General features: G+C 35.1%; 1 protein-coding gene across 23 annotated transcripts in view; it reads right to left on the bottom strand.

Moving 5' to 3' along the window:
* mybpc1 (myosin binding protein C1) overlaps window positions 1-15239 on the bottom strand; it is a 45330-nt gene that overhangs the window by 17236 nt on the left and 12855 nt on the right. For 3 of the 23 annotated variants that reach the window (XM_051107763.1, XM_051107752.1, XM_051107767.1), the window contains 12 exons: window positions 12053-12100; window positions 11487-11537; window positions 10507-10548; window positions 8309-8350; window positions 7501-7611; window positions 7247-7395; window positions 7035-7152; window positions 6577-6628; window positions 5204-5260; window positions 2122-2285; window positions 1838-1970; window positions 790-798 (listed from right to left, as the gene is read on the bottom strand). In XM_051107763.1, coding sequence (XP_050963720.1) covers window positions 790-798; window positions 1838-1970; window positions 2122-2285; window positions 5204-5260; window positions 6577-6628; window positions 7035-7152; window positions 7247-7395; window positions 7501-7611; window positions 8309-8350; window positions 10507-10548; window positions 11487-11537; window positions 12053-12100 — 976 coding nt within the window. Of the gene's footprint in view, window positions 1-789; window positions 799-1837; window positions 1971-2121; window positions 2286-5203; window positions 5261-6576; window positions 6629-7034; window positions 7153-7246; window positions 7396-7500; window positions 7612-8308; window positions 8351-10506; window positions 10549-11486; window positions 11538-12052; window positions 12101-14248; window positions 14300-14814; window positions 14863-15239 lie in introns of all 23 variants that reach the window. The other 20 variants (XM_051107757.1, XM_051107771.1, XM_051107776.1 and 17 more) reach the window with 11 other exon arrangements.

Below are 15239 nucleotides of genomic sequence, written 5' to 3'. Positions count from 1 at the left end.
AGTCAGTCATTTTTCTTAATCATTAGATTAACAATTTATTTATTCTGTCTTTATTTACTGATTGCTTCATTTATTCATTCCTGTCTTTCATTCAGTCAGTCAGTCAGTCATTCCTTAGTTTATTGATTTCTTTATTATTTATTCATAGATTATTAAAATCTGTCTTGTAATCTTTATTGATTTCTTTAATTCACTCCTTTCTGTTTGTTTCTTTCTTTCTTTCTTACTTAATTCAGTCAGTCATTCTTTTGTTTACTGAATGACTTATTAATTCATTAACTTATTCTGTCTTTTACTTTTCATTCATTCAGTCTTTTTTATTGATTTCTTTATATAATTCTTTTAATCACTCCATTCTTTCATTCTTTCTTTCTTTCTTTCTTAGGAAAATTAGGCATGAGAAAACAGAAATATTTAATATTGTACAGAAGTTAAATCTGGTCCTTTAAATGGAGTGATCTGATTATACTTTGCTTAGAAACGCACAAAACTTGACCCTGCTTTGGCTTGTTTTGGAACTGTTTTCATTGGAAGAGAAAATATGGACAAAATAACTTGCCCATATTGTGTCTAAGTTGTGTGTGTGGGCTGATATTCAGTACAATAACATTCTTGCTTGTGCATTTGCTAAATTGCTTATAGTTTTTTATAGTCTTTGCGTTCAACATATGCAATATATTATACTGTACAACATGGCACTGAACGCATCAGAAAAGATCAATGCAGCAGAAATGTGCTTACTCCTTTGGTTTAGATATACAAGACAGTCCTGAGGACTGGCTGACTTACTTCCTATTACTTTATGGTGAACAGAGGAGCCAGAACAGCCGGAGCACAGGATGGAGAAGGTGGAAGTGGAGGTTATGGCAGACAGGTGGGATCACCATTGCATAACAGACAGAAAGGACAGATAGACATCATGCCTAGATCAAACAGGGCTGGAAGAGCTATTAGTGTTACAGTTACTGTATATAGAGAGAGGGGGAGAGAAAGAAGGAGAAAAGTTGGAAGAAGAAAAAGAGAGAGTCCTCCAGATAGCAGGGAACACTGGGAGAGACATCATTGAAGATAAACAACCAGAAAACTACACCAGCCACCCAAATGGCTTTAATTTAGTTGCTTTGAACAACCATAAAAAGTGGGTTAAAATATGTTACCTTAATTTTCTAATAATACAGTTTTCAGCAAACATGACACTTAACAGTGTTTCTACAACATTGTCCTTTACAATTATTAATAAATTAAGCAACACTATTAATTATACACTTGTGTTCATTTACTCCTTGCATAATTCATAAAATGTTAAGCATCTTTAAAAAATATTTTTAATAGTAATAAAAATGCTTAAAAATACAAAAATATGATTAAAAAAAAAAAAATTGTGCAACATTAGAGATAAATATATGCATTTAGTGTACAAATATCAGACAGCTTTTGTAACTCTATTAAAGTCCTGTGAGGGTGGTGGTGCCTTTTTCCTGTACAGTTTCCTGTTGTTAATTACTCATTGTACACTACATTTAAGACTCAAATGTAGTTTAAGAGCTTCACATTGGCCTTCAATCACATAACGTCCTTTAAACATTTCTGGAAGTTATCATAAGGCACAGATTAATGTTTAAAGAACGTTGCGCGTTTGCCGGGTATGAAATGCTGATGGTTCACTTGTGTGTGTATCATGTGTGTTTGCTGCAAACAGAGTCATTTCTGCGTCCCTTGTGACTAGCAAGCCAAGGAACACAATAAATGATAGGTTTAAGCAGGTTGGTGTTTACTGAGGGTTTCACATGACCATGTTTCTGAGTGTAGTTGTATAAAAGAGCATGAGGTGACATACTTTGGAGTAGGGCGGATCTCTTGTCCGTTCTTGTACCATTTCAGCTCCACAGTCGGGTCAGCAAGGTCCACGACTAACCGGATCTTTCCACCTTTGTCCACCTGATATGCAGGTTCCAGTCTCTTGGCAAATGCTAAAGTGGAAAAATTAAAGGAATAGTTTACCCAAAAAGGATATATTACTGATAATGTACTCAACCCTTGATGACCTGAGGGTGAGATTCTCAGCAAATTTTTAATGAAAATGAATAACGGTGTTTCAAGTGAAAAATTTTGCATAAGCACCTTCACTCTTTTTCTCTTCCTTTTTGGTTTTCTTCAGTCTTCTCAGCAGGCCTCTGAGATCGGTGATTCCATACATAAAAGCAATCTTCTCATATTCATCAGGTCGGGCGTTTTTCAAAATCTCCCACACATCCACTTCAGGAACTTCCTCTTGCTTGTGCTCCCTGACATCACAGAGCAGTAAGACAGTAAGAGGTCAAAGGTCATGGCTAGGGCTCATCAACATGTGTTGAGGAACCAGATTCCTATGTAGAAATGTTCATAGGCCTTAATATGAGAATGATGGATGTTCCACTATTATCCTCGTTATTTCTAGCTCCTCAAGACATGTCACACAAAGAGATGGGCCGGATAACCTACCTATGTCACTGGTAACCTGTTATAGGGTAGATGCCTTGCTAGTTTTTAGCTACACAGTGGCTGACATGATCAGGGAGGGATGGTACTGTGTTTATGACTGAGGACAGGAATTTAGTGAGGGGCTACAGTGCTACTATTCAATTTCACTATGATTGGAATGGATAAGGTCAGTAAAAAGAGGAGAACAGTGTGTTATCATGTGGTTATCACATGACAGTGCTAATGATGGATCTACAGACTAAAATCTTTTCCTAAAAGAGAAGTGTGATGTTTGTTTCAGTGTATTATAATGTCATTTATATTAGGAAGAGTTATAATTAGGGCTGTCAAAGTAAAATTAATTTAGTGTGGATCCCAACTGGCTTTTTTAAAGGTTTTAAGACAGACAGACAGACAGACAGACAGATAGATAGATAGATAGGTAGATAGATAGATAGATAGATAGATAGATAGATAGATAGATAGATCCACAAAATCCAAACCTTACATTGAAGTAAAACAACTGAAAGTAGGGGGAAACTCATATTATGAAAAAAAAAAGGTTTTCTCCAATGCATGTTTGCCACAATTATTGGCACCCCTAGAAATTCTTAGAAGTAAAATATCTCTGAAGTAAATTCCCATTCATATTTACATTTTTTTTAGCACACCAGAGTGACTAGAAGCAGTCAGTTGTCCAGCTATGACTTTCTGTTTCACAGGATTATAAATATGAGGAACACAAAGGCCAAATTCCCATAATCATCCATCGCAAGGAGTAAAACCAAAGAATATAGTTCTGATGTCCAGAACAAGATTGTTGAACTTCACAAAATAGAAAGTGGCTGTAAAAAAAATTGCTAAAGCATTGAAAATCCCCATTTCCACCATCAGGGCAATACTTATGAATTTGCAATCAACTGAAGATGTTACAAATCTGCCTGGAAGAGGATGTGTGTCTATATTGTCCTAATGTACACTGAGGAGGAGAGTTTGAGTCGCCAAAGACTCTCCAAGGATCACAGATAAATAATTGCAGATATTAGTTCAGTCTTGGGGTCAGAAAGCCTAAAACAATTTCAAATCGCCCCTGCTTGTCAAGAAAAAAATCTTTCTCTCTCATCCAAAAACCAACTCCAGCATTTGTTAGACACGACTGGAAGTTCAAACGGGACTGGTTTCTATGGTCAGACGAAACTGAAAATGAGACTTTTAGCAGCAAACCCACCAGATGGGTTTGGTGCAAATAGGGATAAAAAAAAGTACCCCAGTATCCCACGGTTAAATATTCTGCTGGATCTTTAATGTTGTGGGCCTCTTGTCAGGTGGTCTCCAAACTCATCAGGCATTATAGGAGAAAACTCCTATAGAATTTAGGTTAGAATTTTGTGCAATTTTTGAATGAAAGATCAAAATGATAAACCACGCAGAATTATTTTCACAGCTGCCTTTCCTTATATTTACCAAGGGTGCCAATATTTATGGAGGACACCGTAGATAGACAGAGAGTGACTAAATTTATAACTTAATCAGCATATAATGTAATTAATTTTAAAACATTTGTGTTCATTAATATAATATAATTCATTCTTTAAATCTTAATGGATCAACAGCCTTAATTATAATTCTTAACTCATTAATAGTAATCCATCGACTCTGTCCCATAACTTAAACTGTACCCATCTCTTTGCAGGATTTCTAGTTGTTTTCTTTCTATATCTAGTTGTTTTCTTTTATATTAGGGTTAGAGGTGAGGGTTTATTATTAGGAGTGAATATTGTTGTTATACATGATCACAGTCGTTAAACATGATCAGGGTGTGAGACGGTTATATTAGTCATCAACAGTTTTTGTCATTCAGTCCTCTTCTTACACAGACATTTCCCTGAATGTCCAGAGGTCACATTATTATTTTCATGTTTTAATGTATGTTTCAAAATATGTAGTTGTTCAGGCAAGTATTAAGAACACCGGAGGTTTGCAGTTGCAGTTTTGTGTCTTGTTTCTCGAGTAAAAATCAAGATTCCATTAACAAAAGTAGCGATAACACTATTTCACAGCTTCATGTAGAAGTGTTCCATCAACAACTCGTGAATGAGTGGAAAACAATCCCTTTTTAGTCAGGTTGTTTCCATCATTCGTGAGCGTTGCTGAATCTTTAATGAACGCTGTCTTTAAATAAAGTGTTACCAGACTACAGTAGGCCAACACTCTTGCTTATACAGTTCCTGTTCAGGTCATGCTTGGGAAGCTAAAGGATTATAATACTTACCAGTGATAACGTCTAATCGTTTAATTACCTACGATACTAACCTGCCTTGTCTGAAAGCGTAGGAAAGAAAAAAGAGAGAAGCCAAGATAATTTTCTAACTTTTTATATCCATTATGTAGGAGTTTAACGTCTGCTATTTAGCAAACAACAACCTCATGAAAAAAAGATGCTTTAAGGTTGTGCAAATGAAGATACTATGTGTGAATCCAGTATTTCATTGATGCTGGCAACAAAATACACTTGTTTGCATTGATGCACTCTTCTTCATGTGCCAAAATATAAACACAAATTGTTTTCCATATTACAGGATGGTTGAGTATATGAAGAAATCATGTATATTAAGAGTGTAAAAAGATACTGTTGGATTCTAACAACAGCTTAAAAGAAGGTATGAAGAAAAGACACCCCTGTCAGGGCTTAAGAAAAAAAAATAAGAAAGGTCCCATTGTGGGACCAGACTGGAGTTCTCACCTATGTTTGAGAAGCCCACTAAAGTCAAGCTCGCCTGCATCGTCTTGGCCTTCACTGCTGTTGTTCACAAGAGATTAATGGAAAGTGAATCAGAAAAGTCACAAACATCAAAATCAAACAATGCTAAAAGAACAACGCAACAGCCTACAATCTCTGCATCCGGACGAATGTAGGATTGAGGTGTACACAAGATCTTTTCGCTTCACGGCCAAGTGCGTTAGGCGAACTGATTTGTGTACAAGCTACCAAGGGTGAGCCTATATTGGTCTCATGACTGATTCTCCCAAAGGTGCTTCGGGAGTACAGTATGAGCTTGGATAGTTTGCGTTGCTTTCTGACACATTGTTGGAGTGGAAGTTCCCAGTGCAAGCGTTGGCCTTTGAGCAGTTCAACACATTGGTTTGGTTTGGTTGACGGTTTGATATTTTTGACAAACAGAGAACTTTCTGGTAATCCAGTCCTTCAATAAACCATGTTTATGTACATAGGTTTGTTGAGGATTGCTGGAGCAGAAGTCCTGTTTTAATTGATTAAACATTCACGGAGAAGATCTTCTAGCATATCAATGCAACATTTATGCTTGGAAATGTTCAAAGTCAAGTACGACTTTTAATTCTAAATGATATTGTAACATATAAAATGTATATATTTCTAATATAAATGAACTGTATATAATTATATATGTGAACCTGGACCACAAAACAAGTCATAAGGGTCAATTTAAATAATCTGGAAGCTGAATAAATAAGCTTTCCATAATGTATGGGTTGTTAGGATAATATTTGGCCGAGATATTTGAAAAAATCTGAAATCTGAAGGTGCAAAAAAATCAAAATATTGAGAAAATCACCTTTAAAGTTGTCCAGATGAAGTTCTTATCATTGCATATTACTACTTTTGATATATTTACTGTAGGAAATTTACAAAGTATCATCATGGAATGTGATCTTTACTTAATATCCTAATGATTCAATAATAACGATTGATAATTTTGACCCATACAATGTATTGTTGGCTATTTCTACAAATATACCCATTCGACTTATGACTGGTTTTGTGATCCTGGGTTACATACGGCACGAAACGTACATGACGGTACATATTTCGCGTTTCGCGAAAAAGTTCCCACAGGTACGTTTTTGTCATGAGACCAGGTTGTAAATTTCACCTGTTTGCGCTGTGGAAAAATTTAACTGCTTAATAAAACCCAGAATTTAGAAATGGTCTAATAGCATACAGTAACATTATCAGTATTTATTACTTTTTTATTATTGATTTTATTACTAAAAAACATTTTTTTTCCATTTTTCTGAACATTGCTATACAATTCTCTTAATAAAAAATCATTTTCGGGGAGGATGTTCCCCTTTTACCTTCTTTTGAAAGCTGAGCGGATATCAATGCTTTGAGAACTATCTGCCACTTCTGAAAAAAAAAAGAAATAGAAATAGAAAAAAAGTACAAAAAAATACAGTAAAGGGATAACATTTAATCTACTGTTCAAAAGTTTGAGTTTCAGTAAGATTTTAAAAAATATGTATTTGATTAAAATAGAGTAATAACAGTAATGTTGTGAAATATTATTACAAATATAATTGTTTTCTATTTGAATATATTTTAAAATGCAATTATTCATGTGATGGCAAAACTGAATTTTCAGCATCATTACACCAGTCTTCAGTGTCACATGATCCTTCGGAAATCATTCTAAGATGCTGATTTGCTGCTCAATCTTTTGTAATTCATTACAATATTAAGTCTCTACTAAATCATACTTTTGAACAGTAGTATTGGTGTTTATGTGTTTGTCATGTTGAATCAAAAAACAAACCTTTGACCTCCAGGTCAAAAGAGCAGCTATCGAATTTGTCTTTGTAGGTGACCTCACATCTGTAATTCCCTGCGTAGTTCTCCTTCGCCTTAATAATGTGCATCTCAAAGGTGTGAACCTACAGCAGAGGGAAAATCAATGCCAAATATTGCTAGAAGAACAGGAAAGCTACGCAAATGCTTCTTCACAATCCATTGTTCGAGTGGGATCACCTTGCTAAAGCGATCAAAAGATTCTTTAAGCTGTAGATGCTTCCCAGTCTTGCTAGCCAGATCCATCCATTTGCCCTTGAACCATTTAATGGTTGGTTTACGAAGCAAGTCTTTAGCCTCCACCTTAGCAACGAAGGTGATGTCTCCACCTTTTAAATAAGGATATAATTATGTAGTAAATGTTGTGAGATCTTAAAGATGTGCATAAGAGCTTGAGATTAAGCAGGAACCATTGTAAAGCTGCAAATACTGACCTACGTTGATGGAACCACTTTGGGGCTTTTCAATTAAAAGAGTTGAGAGTGGCGGAGTCTCGATCTGTTTGTCAATCTCCTCAGGAGGCTGTCCGTCCCCCAGAGACCACACTGACCAATTAGGAGAAAGAACACACTTACCGCACTCGTACATTTTTGGTAACTTTATAATAACTTTCATTTTCATTACCATATTTTTTTAACACTTTAGATGCATGTTGAACTACTAATCTTTTATGTTCAAATATATTAATATACATAATGAAAGTTATTATAATATGTTTTAAATTCATACATCTTCCAGTCATCCAATTGTCTTATACACATACACACACACAAGTACTCAATAAACACAGTGACACATAATCATCACACATTGCTGCCGCAAAGCAACATGGAAAGCATAAAGACACTGAACAATGACCTTTAAGAGGGAAAAGAGAGAATCGGTTAACATGTCAATGTACATCGTGTAGCAAAATCATTTCGAAAAATATTCAGATTGCTCAATGAGATTTCACAGATGTTTTTAGTCAATGATCCATAATGAGAGTAAATTTTTTCTAAATAAAATTAGAAACTGCAACATTCATTTTCCCATGGAGTGTGATAGGTAGATGTTCTCCAAAACCCTTTTTTCAAGATGGGGTTTGGAATTGTTTTGGCCAAATGTACCCATGTGCCATTCCATTTGGCCGTCCATTTTGGGAAAATTAGGCACTAGGAAGCATTTTATGACTAGACATATTCCTACTGCGGCCTGTGTTTCTGGCTAAAGTTAAAGCGTCTATTGTAGTTATAGAATTACCTGAGTCTTTCCTCCCCCTGGTTGACTCAGGGTCGCTATCATCTAAACAGAGACAGAAAGAAGTTTACAGCATATTGTAAGAAATATTACTGTAAAGTCCACTGCGGCCAACACGCTGTAACACACAATGGCACACAATCCCACATATAAAACATGAACAGAAAGCAGGAACAGATTGTTAATGTCATGCACTTGAGGGACGTCTGACGTAATGGTTGTGTCGTTCCATACATGTTCACTTTTTTTTGAATGTGCTTAGAATATTTGTACAGTGGAGATCAAAATTAAAGAACAACCTATAATTTTGTAAATTTCAAGGTCAGTGTTTAGTCCTATTTGGAGACAGGAGTTTTTTTTAAGCATATTTCATCAATTAATTGTATTCTGAAACACAGTTTAAAAACTTGAATTAGATATTTGAAAAAGAACTGATCAAAATTAGAGAACGTTTACAGATACCTCTGGTATTGGTGTTAATCAGGCACCTGGTGCTATTTTTCATAATTGTTTGACAAACCCTATTTAACTGGCAGCATCGCTCCAATTTTCATAGAGGCTGTCCAGATGAAGGACAAAAGAATGACCCTTTCAGCCATTGCAAGAGAAGCTGGTCATTCCAAATCTGATTTCGCAAATATTGCAGATTTAAAATGGCACTAATTCATTCAATTCCCCCCCAAAAGGCTGGTCGACCACGTAATACAAATGCATGAGAAGACAAGATAATACTAAGACTCTCAATGGGGAATCGGTTCAGCACTGCAGCTGGAAGTGCTTGCCAGTTCAGTGCTGAACAGGGTAAGGATCTGTCTCCGCATGTTTAAGAGAAGTCAGACTTAAAGTGCACTCTTGCAGTGGCCAAGCTTCTCATTAGCAGAAAGAATCAAAAGGATAAGCTCAACTTGAGAAGCATATTGTTTGGAGAGAGGAGAACTGGTCCAAAGTTCACTTCAGCGATAAGAGCAAATTTCTTTTATTTGGGTCTGATGGGAAACAATACTGAATCCCAAGTGTATAAAAAAAGTCAATGAAAGTTAGAGGAGAAAGTGTTTAGGGGATGTTTTCTGCATCAGGAGTCGGGGCTCTCATAAAGCTAAATGGCGGGGTGAATGCAAATACTTATCAGAACTTCCTTCAGCAATCAGCATCAGCCTGCAATTTTCTTGCTAGACAATGCTTGCGAGCCAGAGACGTGATTTAAACCCAATTGAAAATCTCTGGAAGATCATTGGAGACAAAGTTATGGCTAAGAAACCCACTACAATTACCAAACTATAAAAGAGAGTGGACAAAGGCTAAGAACACACCAGCGCATTATGATAAACTAGTGATGTCCTGCGGCTGCAGATGTGCTGAAGTCATTCAAAGCAAGGCTTTTACACTTCTTACTAATTTCTGACAGCTGTAACCCTCCAAAAATTTTAGTTGTACTCTTCTTTCATGCTACACTGGTTACTGTTCTCTAATTTTGATCACTCTGTTTAAAGGTTTTTGTGGAAACGCCTTATATTTTGTCAAACATGTTAGCAGAACAGTGAAATACCTACAGCTAATATTCAGAAAAAATCAAGTATTTATAGATTGTTCTCTTATTTTGATCTTTTAATTTTGATTAGCCTAGTTTTCAGTTTCTTAAAAAATGCCAAGACTGTCTTTCTTAACAGTTTCTTAAATTAGACAATTCGTTGCCTTGGAATTATAAGGTTCTATCTGATGTTTCTGTCAAAATTGAGTTATTCACATATTCTTATTCTGTGACAGCTTATTTACATTATCTGATGTTTCTTTTGTAAACTGTGTACATTTTGGGCCTTTTTTTTTTTTTTTTAGAAACTACAGAGGTCTATGGAACCCAAAAACTTTGAAGCTCAATATCTCAAAACTGTTGAGAATGCAGATAGAACCTTATAATTCCAAGGCGGCAAATTAATAATATTTTAGCAGTGATTTATGTCATAGAAAATGTGTTTTATGGTGACATAAAGGACAGAATTAGCAGAATCCTTGGAGCAATTTATGTACTGGAAAGTGTTAAGCTGGAAGTAAATGTACAGTAAATTCAAAAGGCTCTACTGTAAATAACTTTTATTAATCCTGAACCTATTTGCTCAAATTAATTTTCACATATAATCTAAAAAATAAATACATCTCTGGGTAGGAAGTAATGGGGGGGGCATTAATTAGTAAAAAACTCTTACTAGGAAGGTCAATAGAAAGTTTCTTGGGAGGGCTGCCATCCTCTGTGAAAGAAAACAAAATGTTATTTATTATGAGTACCTGTTTTTGCCAAGTGAAGGGCAGTTTATTGGCCTAATAAAAATTATGATGAAAAGATTAAAGTTCAGTTTAATAAAACATTGCATATTTTGCAAGAGCATACACTGTAAAAAATAAAAAAAACACAATTTGTTGAATCAGCTTAAAATAATTTGTTACCCTGCTGCCTTAAAATTTTAAGTTCAATCAACTCAAATATGTTAAGTTGTACTAAGTAACAACTTAGATATTTGTGTTTGCTAAACTTAACAGATGGGTAAATAACCCAGCTGCCTTAAAATTTTAAGTTGAATCAACTCAAATATCTAAGTTGTCACTTAGTATAATTTAACATTTCAAGCTGAATAAACTTTTTTGAGTTGACTAAACTGGCAGCCAGGTCACAAATTATTTTAAGCTGACTCAACAAATTGTTTTTTACGGTGTAAGATATATATATATTAATTTTTGAATTTCCCTCTCCTTAATTTTACATTTTTTACATTAAATTTACAATACACATTAAACATCATTAAAACATTGTGTTATATGCAATGAATTATGCATTTTTGTACAAGCATTATGTGTATAAATACTGTATACACAACAGATGTCTTCTGCATCTCTTCCTTTATATAGATATGATTATATAGTATATAAAGGGTCTAAATGCTTGTAGGAATCAGGCAAAAATCACAAACATTAAGTGCATGTGTTTTTGAACATGCGTTCCTTTGCAAGTTTCAACTAGAGCTGCACTTTACATTTTTAGTCCAATCTTTACCTGGGTGGATTCTTACATCTTCTTAAGTATTTGCTTTATTTTGAATTTCAGTAGTTCACCTGACCTTTTTATAGCAAGAACATTAGTAAAAAAATGTAAACATGGCTTTGATGAGGATGGGTCATCATGGTTACCAACCTGCTGGAGGTGGAGGTGATGGGGTGCTGGCGGTGACATCATCATCTTTATCTGAAATAAAGGTGTGATTGACACATACACCCACCTATCACTGAGCTCCATTTCCAGCCGTAGACCAAACACAGCATGCATACATGAACTTTAAATTCAACATGAACCCACTTACGAGTGAAAGATGGAATGCTGGGAATGTTTTGGACAAGCATGACGGGAATGATATGTGGCTATGTATACGTGTTTGAGGAATGAAGTGCGATAAGAGTGTTTTTTGCAAGACAGAAGCGATGCTTATCTGTAGGCCCGCCAGGCCGTGAAGCAGCACACGTGGATGGAAGGAAGAGGTTATATTTTGGCTTGCCGGTGAAACCCATGAGCATTATTTTGCGATACAACGAGAAAAGCTGTGCTTTAATTATTGCAGAAGATTCATTTTGTTGCTACAACAACTTTATGCGGCCTGAATGTCTAAATGCGGCATTATTAAAGCTTCAGAGAAAACACAGTCAAACCACATATACACACACACACTGACTGATACTTCACTGTTTTTCATTGTCATACAATACCTTTTATAGGGGTAGGTATTGTCTCAGCAGACTTCTTCATTGAAGGTACTGATCAGTATAAATTCAAGTGTTAGTGGACACACAAATACAAAATGACTACTTATAAACTAGATTACAACATCTCAGACTTTTCTTACTCTTTTGGACTTGCTCTGGGATTTACATCACACACATGCATGCTAGAGGTCACATGTCTTACAGGCACTGAGCTTTAAAGATTACAAAAAGTTCAATTAAATGTGACATTTGCATTATAAAGTTGAGAATCTCCTGTGAAGGACTTTCCTGTACTGGTTAAAGTGAAAGAGTCTTTGGATGGTAGTGAGAGATCTTGTAGAAACACTGGGGTCTAAACATGTGGTGCCGTTAAAACATTACAGATCTGTAGATCAGATCGAGGATATTAGATGATTAGACGAGTTAGACAAGTTGAACATCACTGATGGGTTCAACAAAGCAAAGTATGATGGGAAAAAAATGGTTATTAATGCTTCTGATGATATCAGTGATTAAGAAAGTTTTGTCCTAATTTCAACTTTTTTTGGCTCCACATGTACTTGACCCAAACTGTAAGCAACTTGCAGTGTTGGGGAGAAAGTAACTAAGCAATCTTACTAAAGTATGATTTTTTTAGCAGTTTATCAGTTCAGTTGTTTTTTTTTCCAGCAACAATTTATGTATTTTAAGAAAAAAAGAATATATATGTGACCCAGGACCAAAAAAAAAACAGTCATAACGGTAATTTTTTTTAAAATAAATGAGATGTATACATCATCTGAAAGCTGAATAAATAAGCTTTCCATTGATGTATGATTTGTTAGGATAGGACAATATTTGGCTAAACTCTGGAATCTGAGGGTGCAAAAAAATCAAAATACTGAGAAAATTGCCTATAAAGTTGTCCTAATCAATGCATATTACTAATCGCAAATTAAGTTTTGATATGTTTATGGTAGGAAATTTACAAAATATGTTCATGGAACGTGATCTTTACTTAATATCCTAATGATTTTTGGATATTTAATAAAGAATAAAAAAGGCTAATATGGACAAAAAGGCTCCTTTAAGGTCACATTTCAGTTGACCAGATGAATACCACTCATCTCAAAAACCCCCGTTTTTATATGTAAAGTACATTAATAATGGTTCGATGTGCATTTCTACAATTGGGTGTGTGTATGGTGCCTGCATTCATGCCAAAAATGATCAGTATGAAGACCACCGTAAAGAAAAAAAACTGAGTGCACCTTGAAACACTGTTATCTTTATGTAACTATTGCTTTGTTTTCCATATATTTTTTATTTATTTATTAGTTAAATTTAATGTCCTTTAACGTAACTTCTTAAAAGGATAGTTCACCCAAAAATGAAAATTACCCCACACTGTAAAAAATAAAAAACACAATTTGTTGAGTCAGCTTAAAATAATTTGTTGCCCTGCTGCCTTAAAATTTTAAGTTCAATCAACTAAAATAAGTTTAGTCAACTTGAAATGTTAAGTTGTACTAAGTAACAACTTAGATATTTGTGTTTGCTAAACTTAACAGATGGGTAAATAACCCAGCTGCCTTAAAATTTTAAGTTGAATCAACTCAAATATCTAAGTTGTCACTTAGTATAATTTAACATTTCAAGCTGAATAAACTTTTTTGAGTTGACTAAACTGGCAGCCAGGTCACAAATTATTTTAAGCTGACTCAACAAATTGTTTTTTACGGTGTAAGATATATATATATTAATTTTTGAATTTCCCTCTCCTTAATTTTACATTTTTTACATTAAATTTACAATACACATTAAACATCATTAAAACATTGTGTTATATGCAATGAATTATGCATTTTTGTACAAGCATTATGTGTATAAATACTGTATACACAACAGATGTCTTCTGCATCTCTTCCTTTATATAGATATGATTATATAGTATATAAAGGGTCTAAATGCTTGTAGGAATCAGGCAAAAATCACAAACATTAAGTGCATGTGTTTTTGAACATGCGTTCCTTTGCAAGTTTCAACTAGAGCTGCACTTTACATTTTTAGTCCAATCTTTACCTGGGTGGATTCTTACATCTTCTTAAGTATTTGCTTTATTTTGAATTTCAGTAGTTCACCTGACCTTTTTATAGCAAGAACATTAGTAAAAAAATGTAAACATGGCTTTGATGAGGATGGGTCATCATGGTTACCAACCTGCTGGAGGTGGAGGTGATGGGGTGCTGGCGGTGACATCATCATCTTTATCTGAAATAAAGGTGTGATTGACACATACACCCACCTATCACTGAGCTCCATTTCCAGCCGTAGACCAAACACAGCATGCATACATGAACTTTAAATTCAACATGAACCCACTTACGAGTGAAAGATGGAATGCTGGGAATGTTTTGGACAAGCATGACGGGAATGATATGTGGCTATGTATACGTGTTTGAGGAATGAAGTGCGATAAGAGTGTTTTTTGCAAGACAGAAGCGATGCTTATCTGTAGGCCCGCCAGGCCGTGAAGCAGCACACGTGGATGGAAGGAAGAGGTTATATTTTGGCTTGCCGGTGAAACCCATGAGCATTATTTTGCGATACAACGAGAAAAGCTGTGCTTTAATTATTGCAGAAGATTCATTTTGTTGCTACAACAACTTTATGCGGCCTGAATGTCTAAATGCGGCATTATTAAAGCTTCAGAGAAAACACAGTCAAACCACATATACACACACACACTGACTGATACTTCACTGTTTTTCATTGTCATACAATACCTTTTATAGGGGTAGGTATTGTCTCAGCAGACTTCTTCATTGAAGGTACTGATCAGTATAAATTCAAGTGTTAGTGGACACACAAATACAAAATGACTACTTATAAACTAGATTACAACATCTCAGACTTTTCTTACTCTTTTGGACTTGCTCTGGGATTTACATCACACACATGCATGCTAGAGGTCACATGTCTTACAGGCACTGAGCTTTAAAGATTACAAAAAGTTCAATTAAATGTGACATTTGCATTATAAAGTTGAGAATCTCCTGTGAAGGACTTTCCTGTACTGGTTAAAGTGAAAGAGTCTTTGGATGGTAGTGAGAGATCTTGTAGAAACACCGGGGTCTAAACATGTGGTGCCGTTAAAACATTACAGATCTGTAGATCAGATCGAGGATATTAGATGATTAGACGAGTTAGA

This window comes from Labeo rohita, chromosome 4 (genome assembly GCF_022985175.1).
Source record: "Labeo rohita strain BAU-BD-2019 chromosome 4, IGBB_LRoh.1.0, whole genome shotgun sequence".
Lineage (NCBI taxonomy): Eukaryota > Metazoa > Chordata > Actinopteri > Cypriniformes > Cyprinidae > Labeo > Labeo rohita.
The sequence above is the reverse complement of the archived record's forward strand: the minus strand, read 5'-3'. Positions and strand labels throughout refer to the sequence as shown.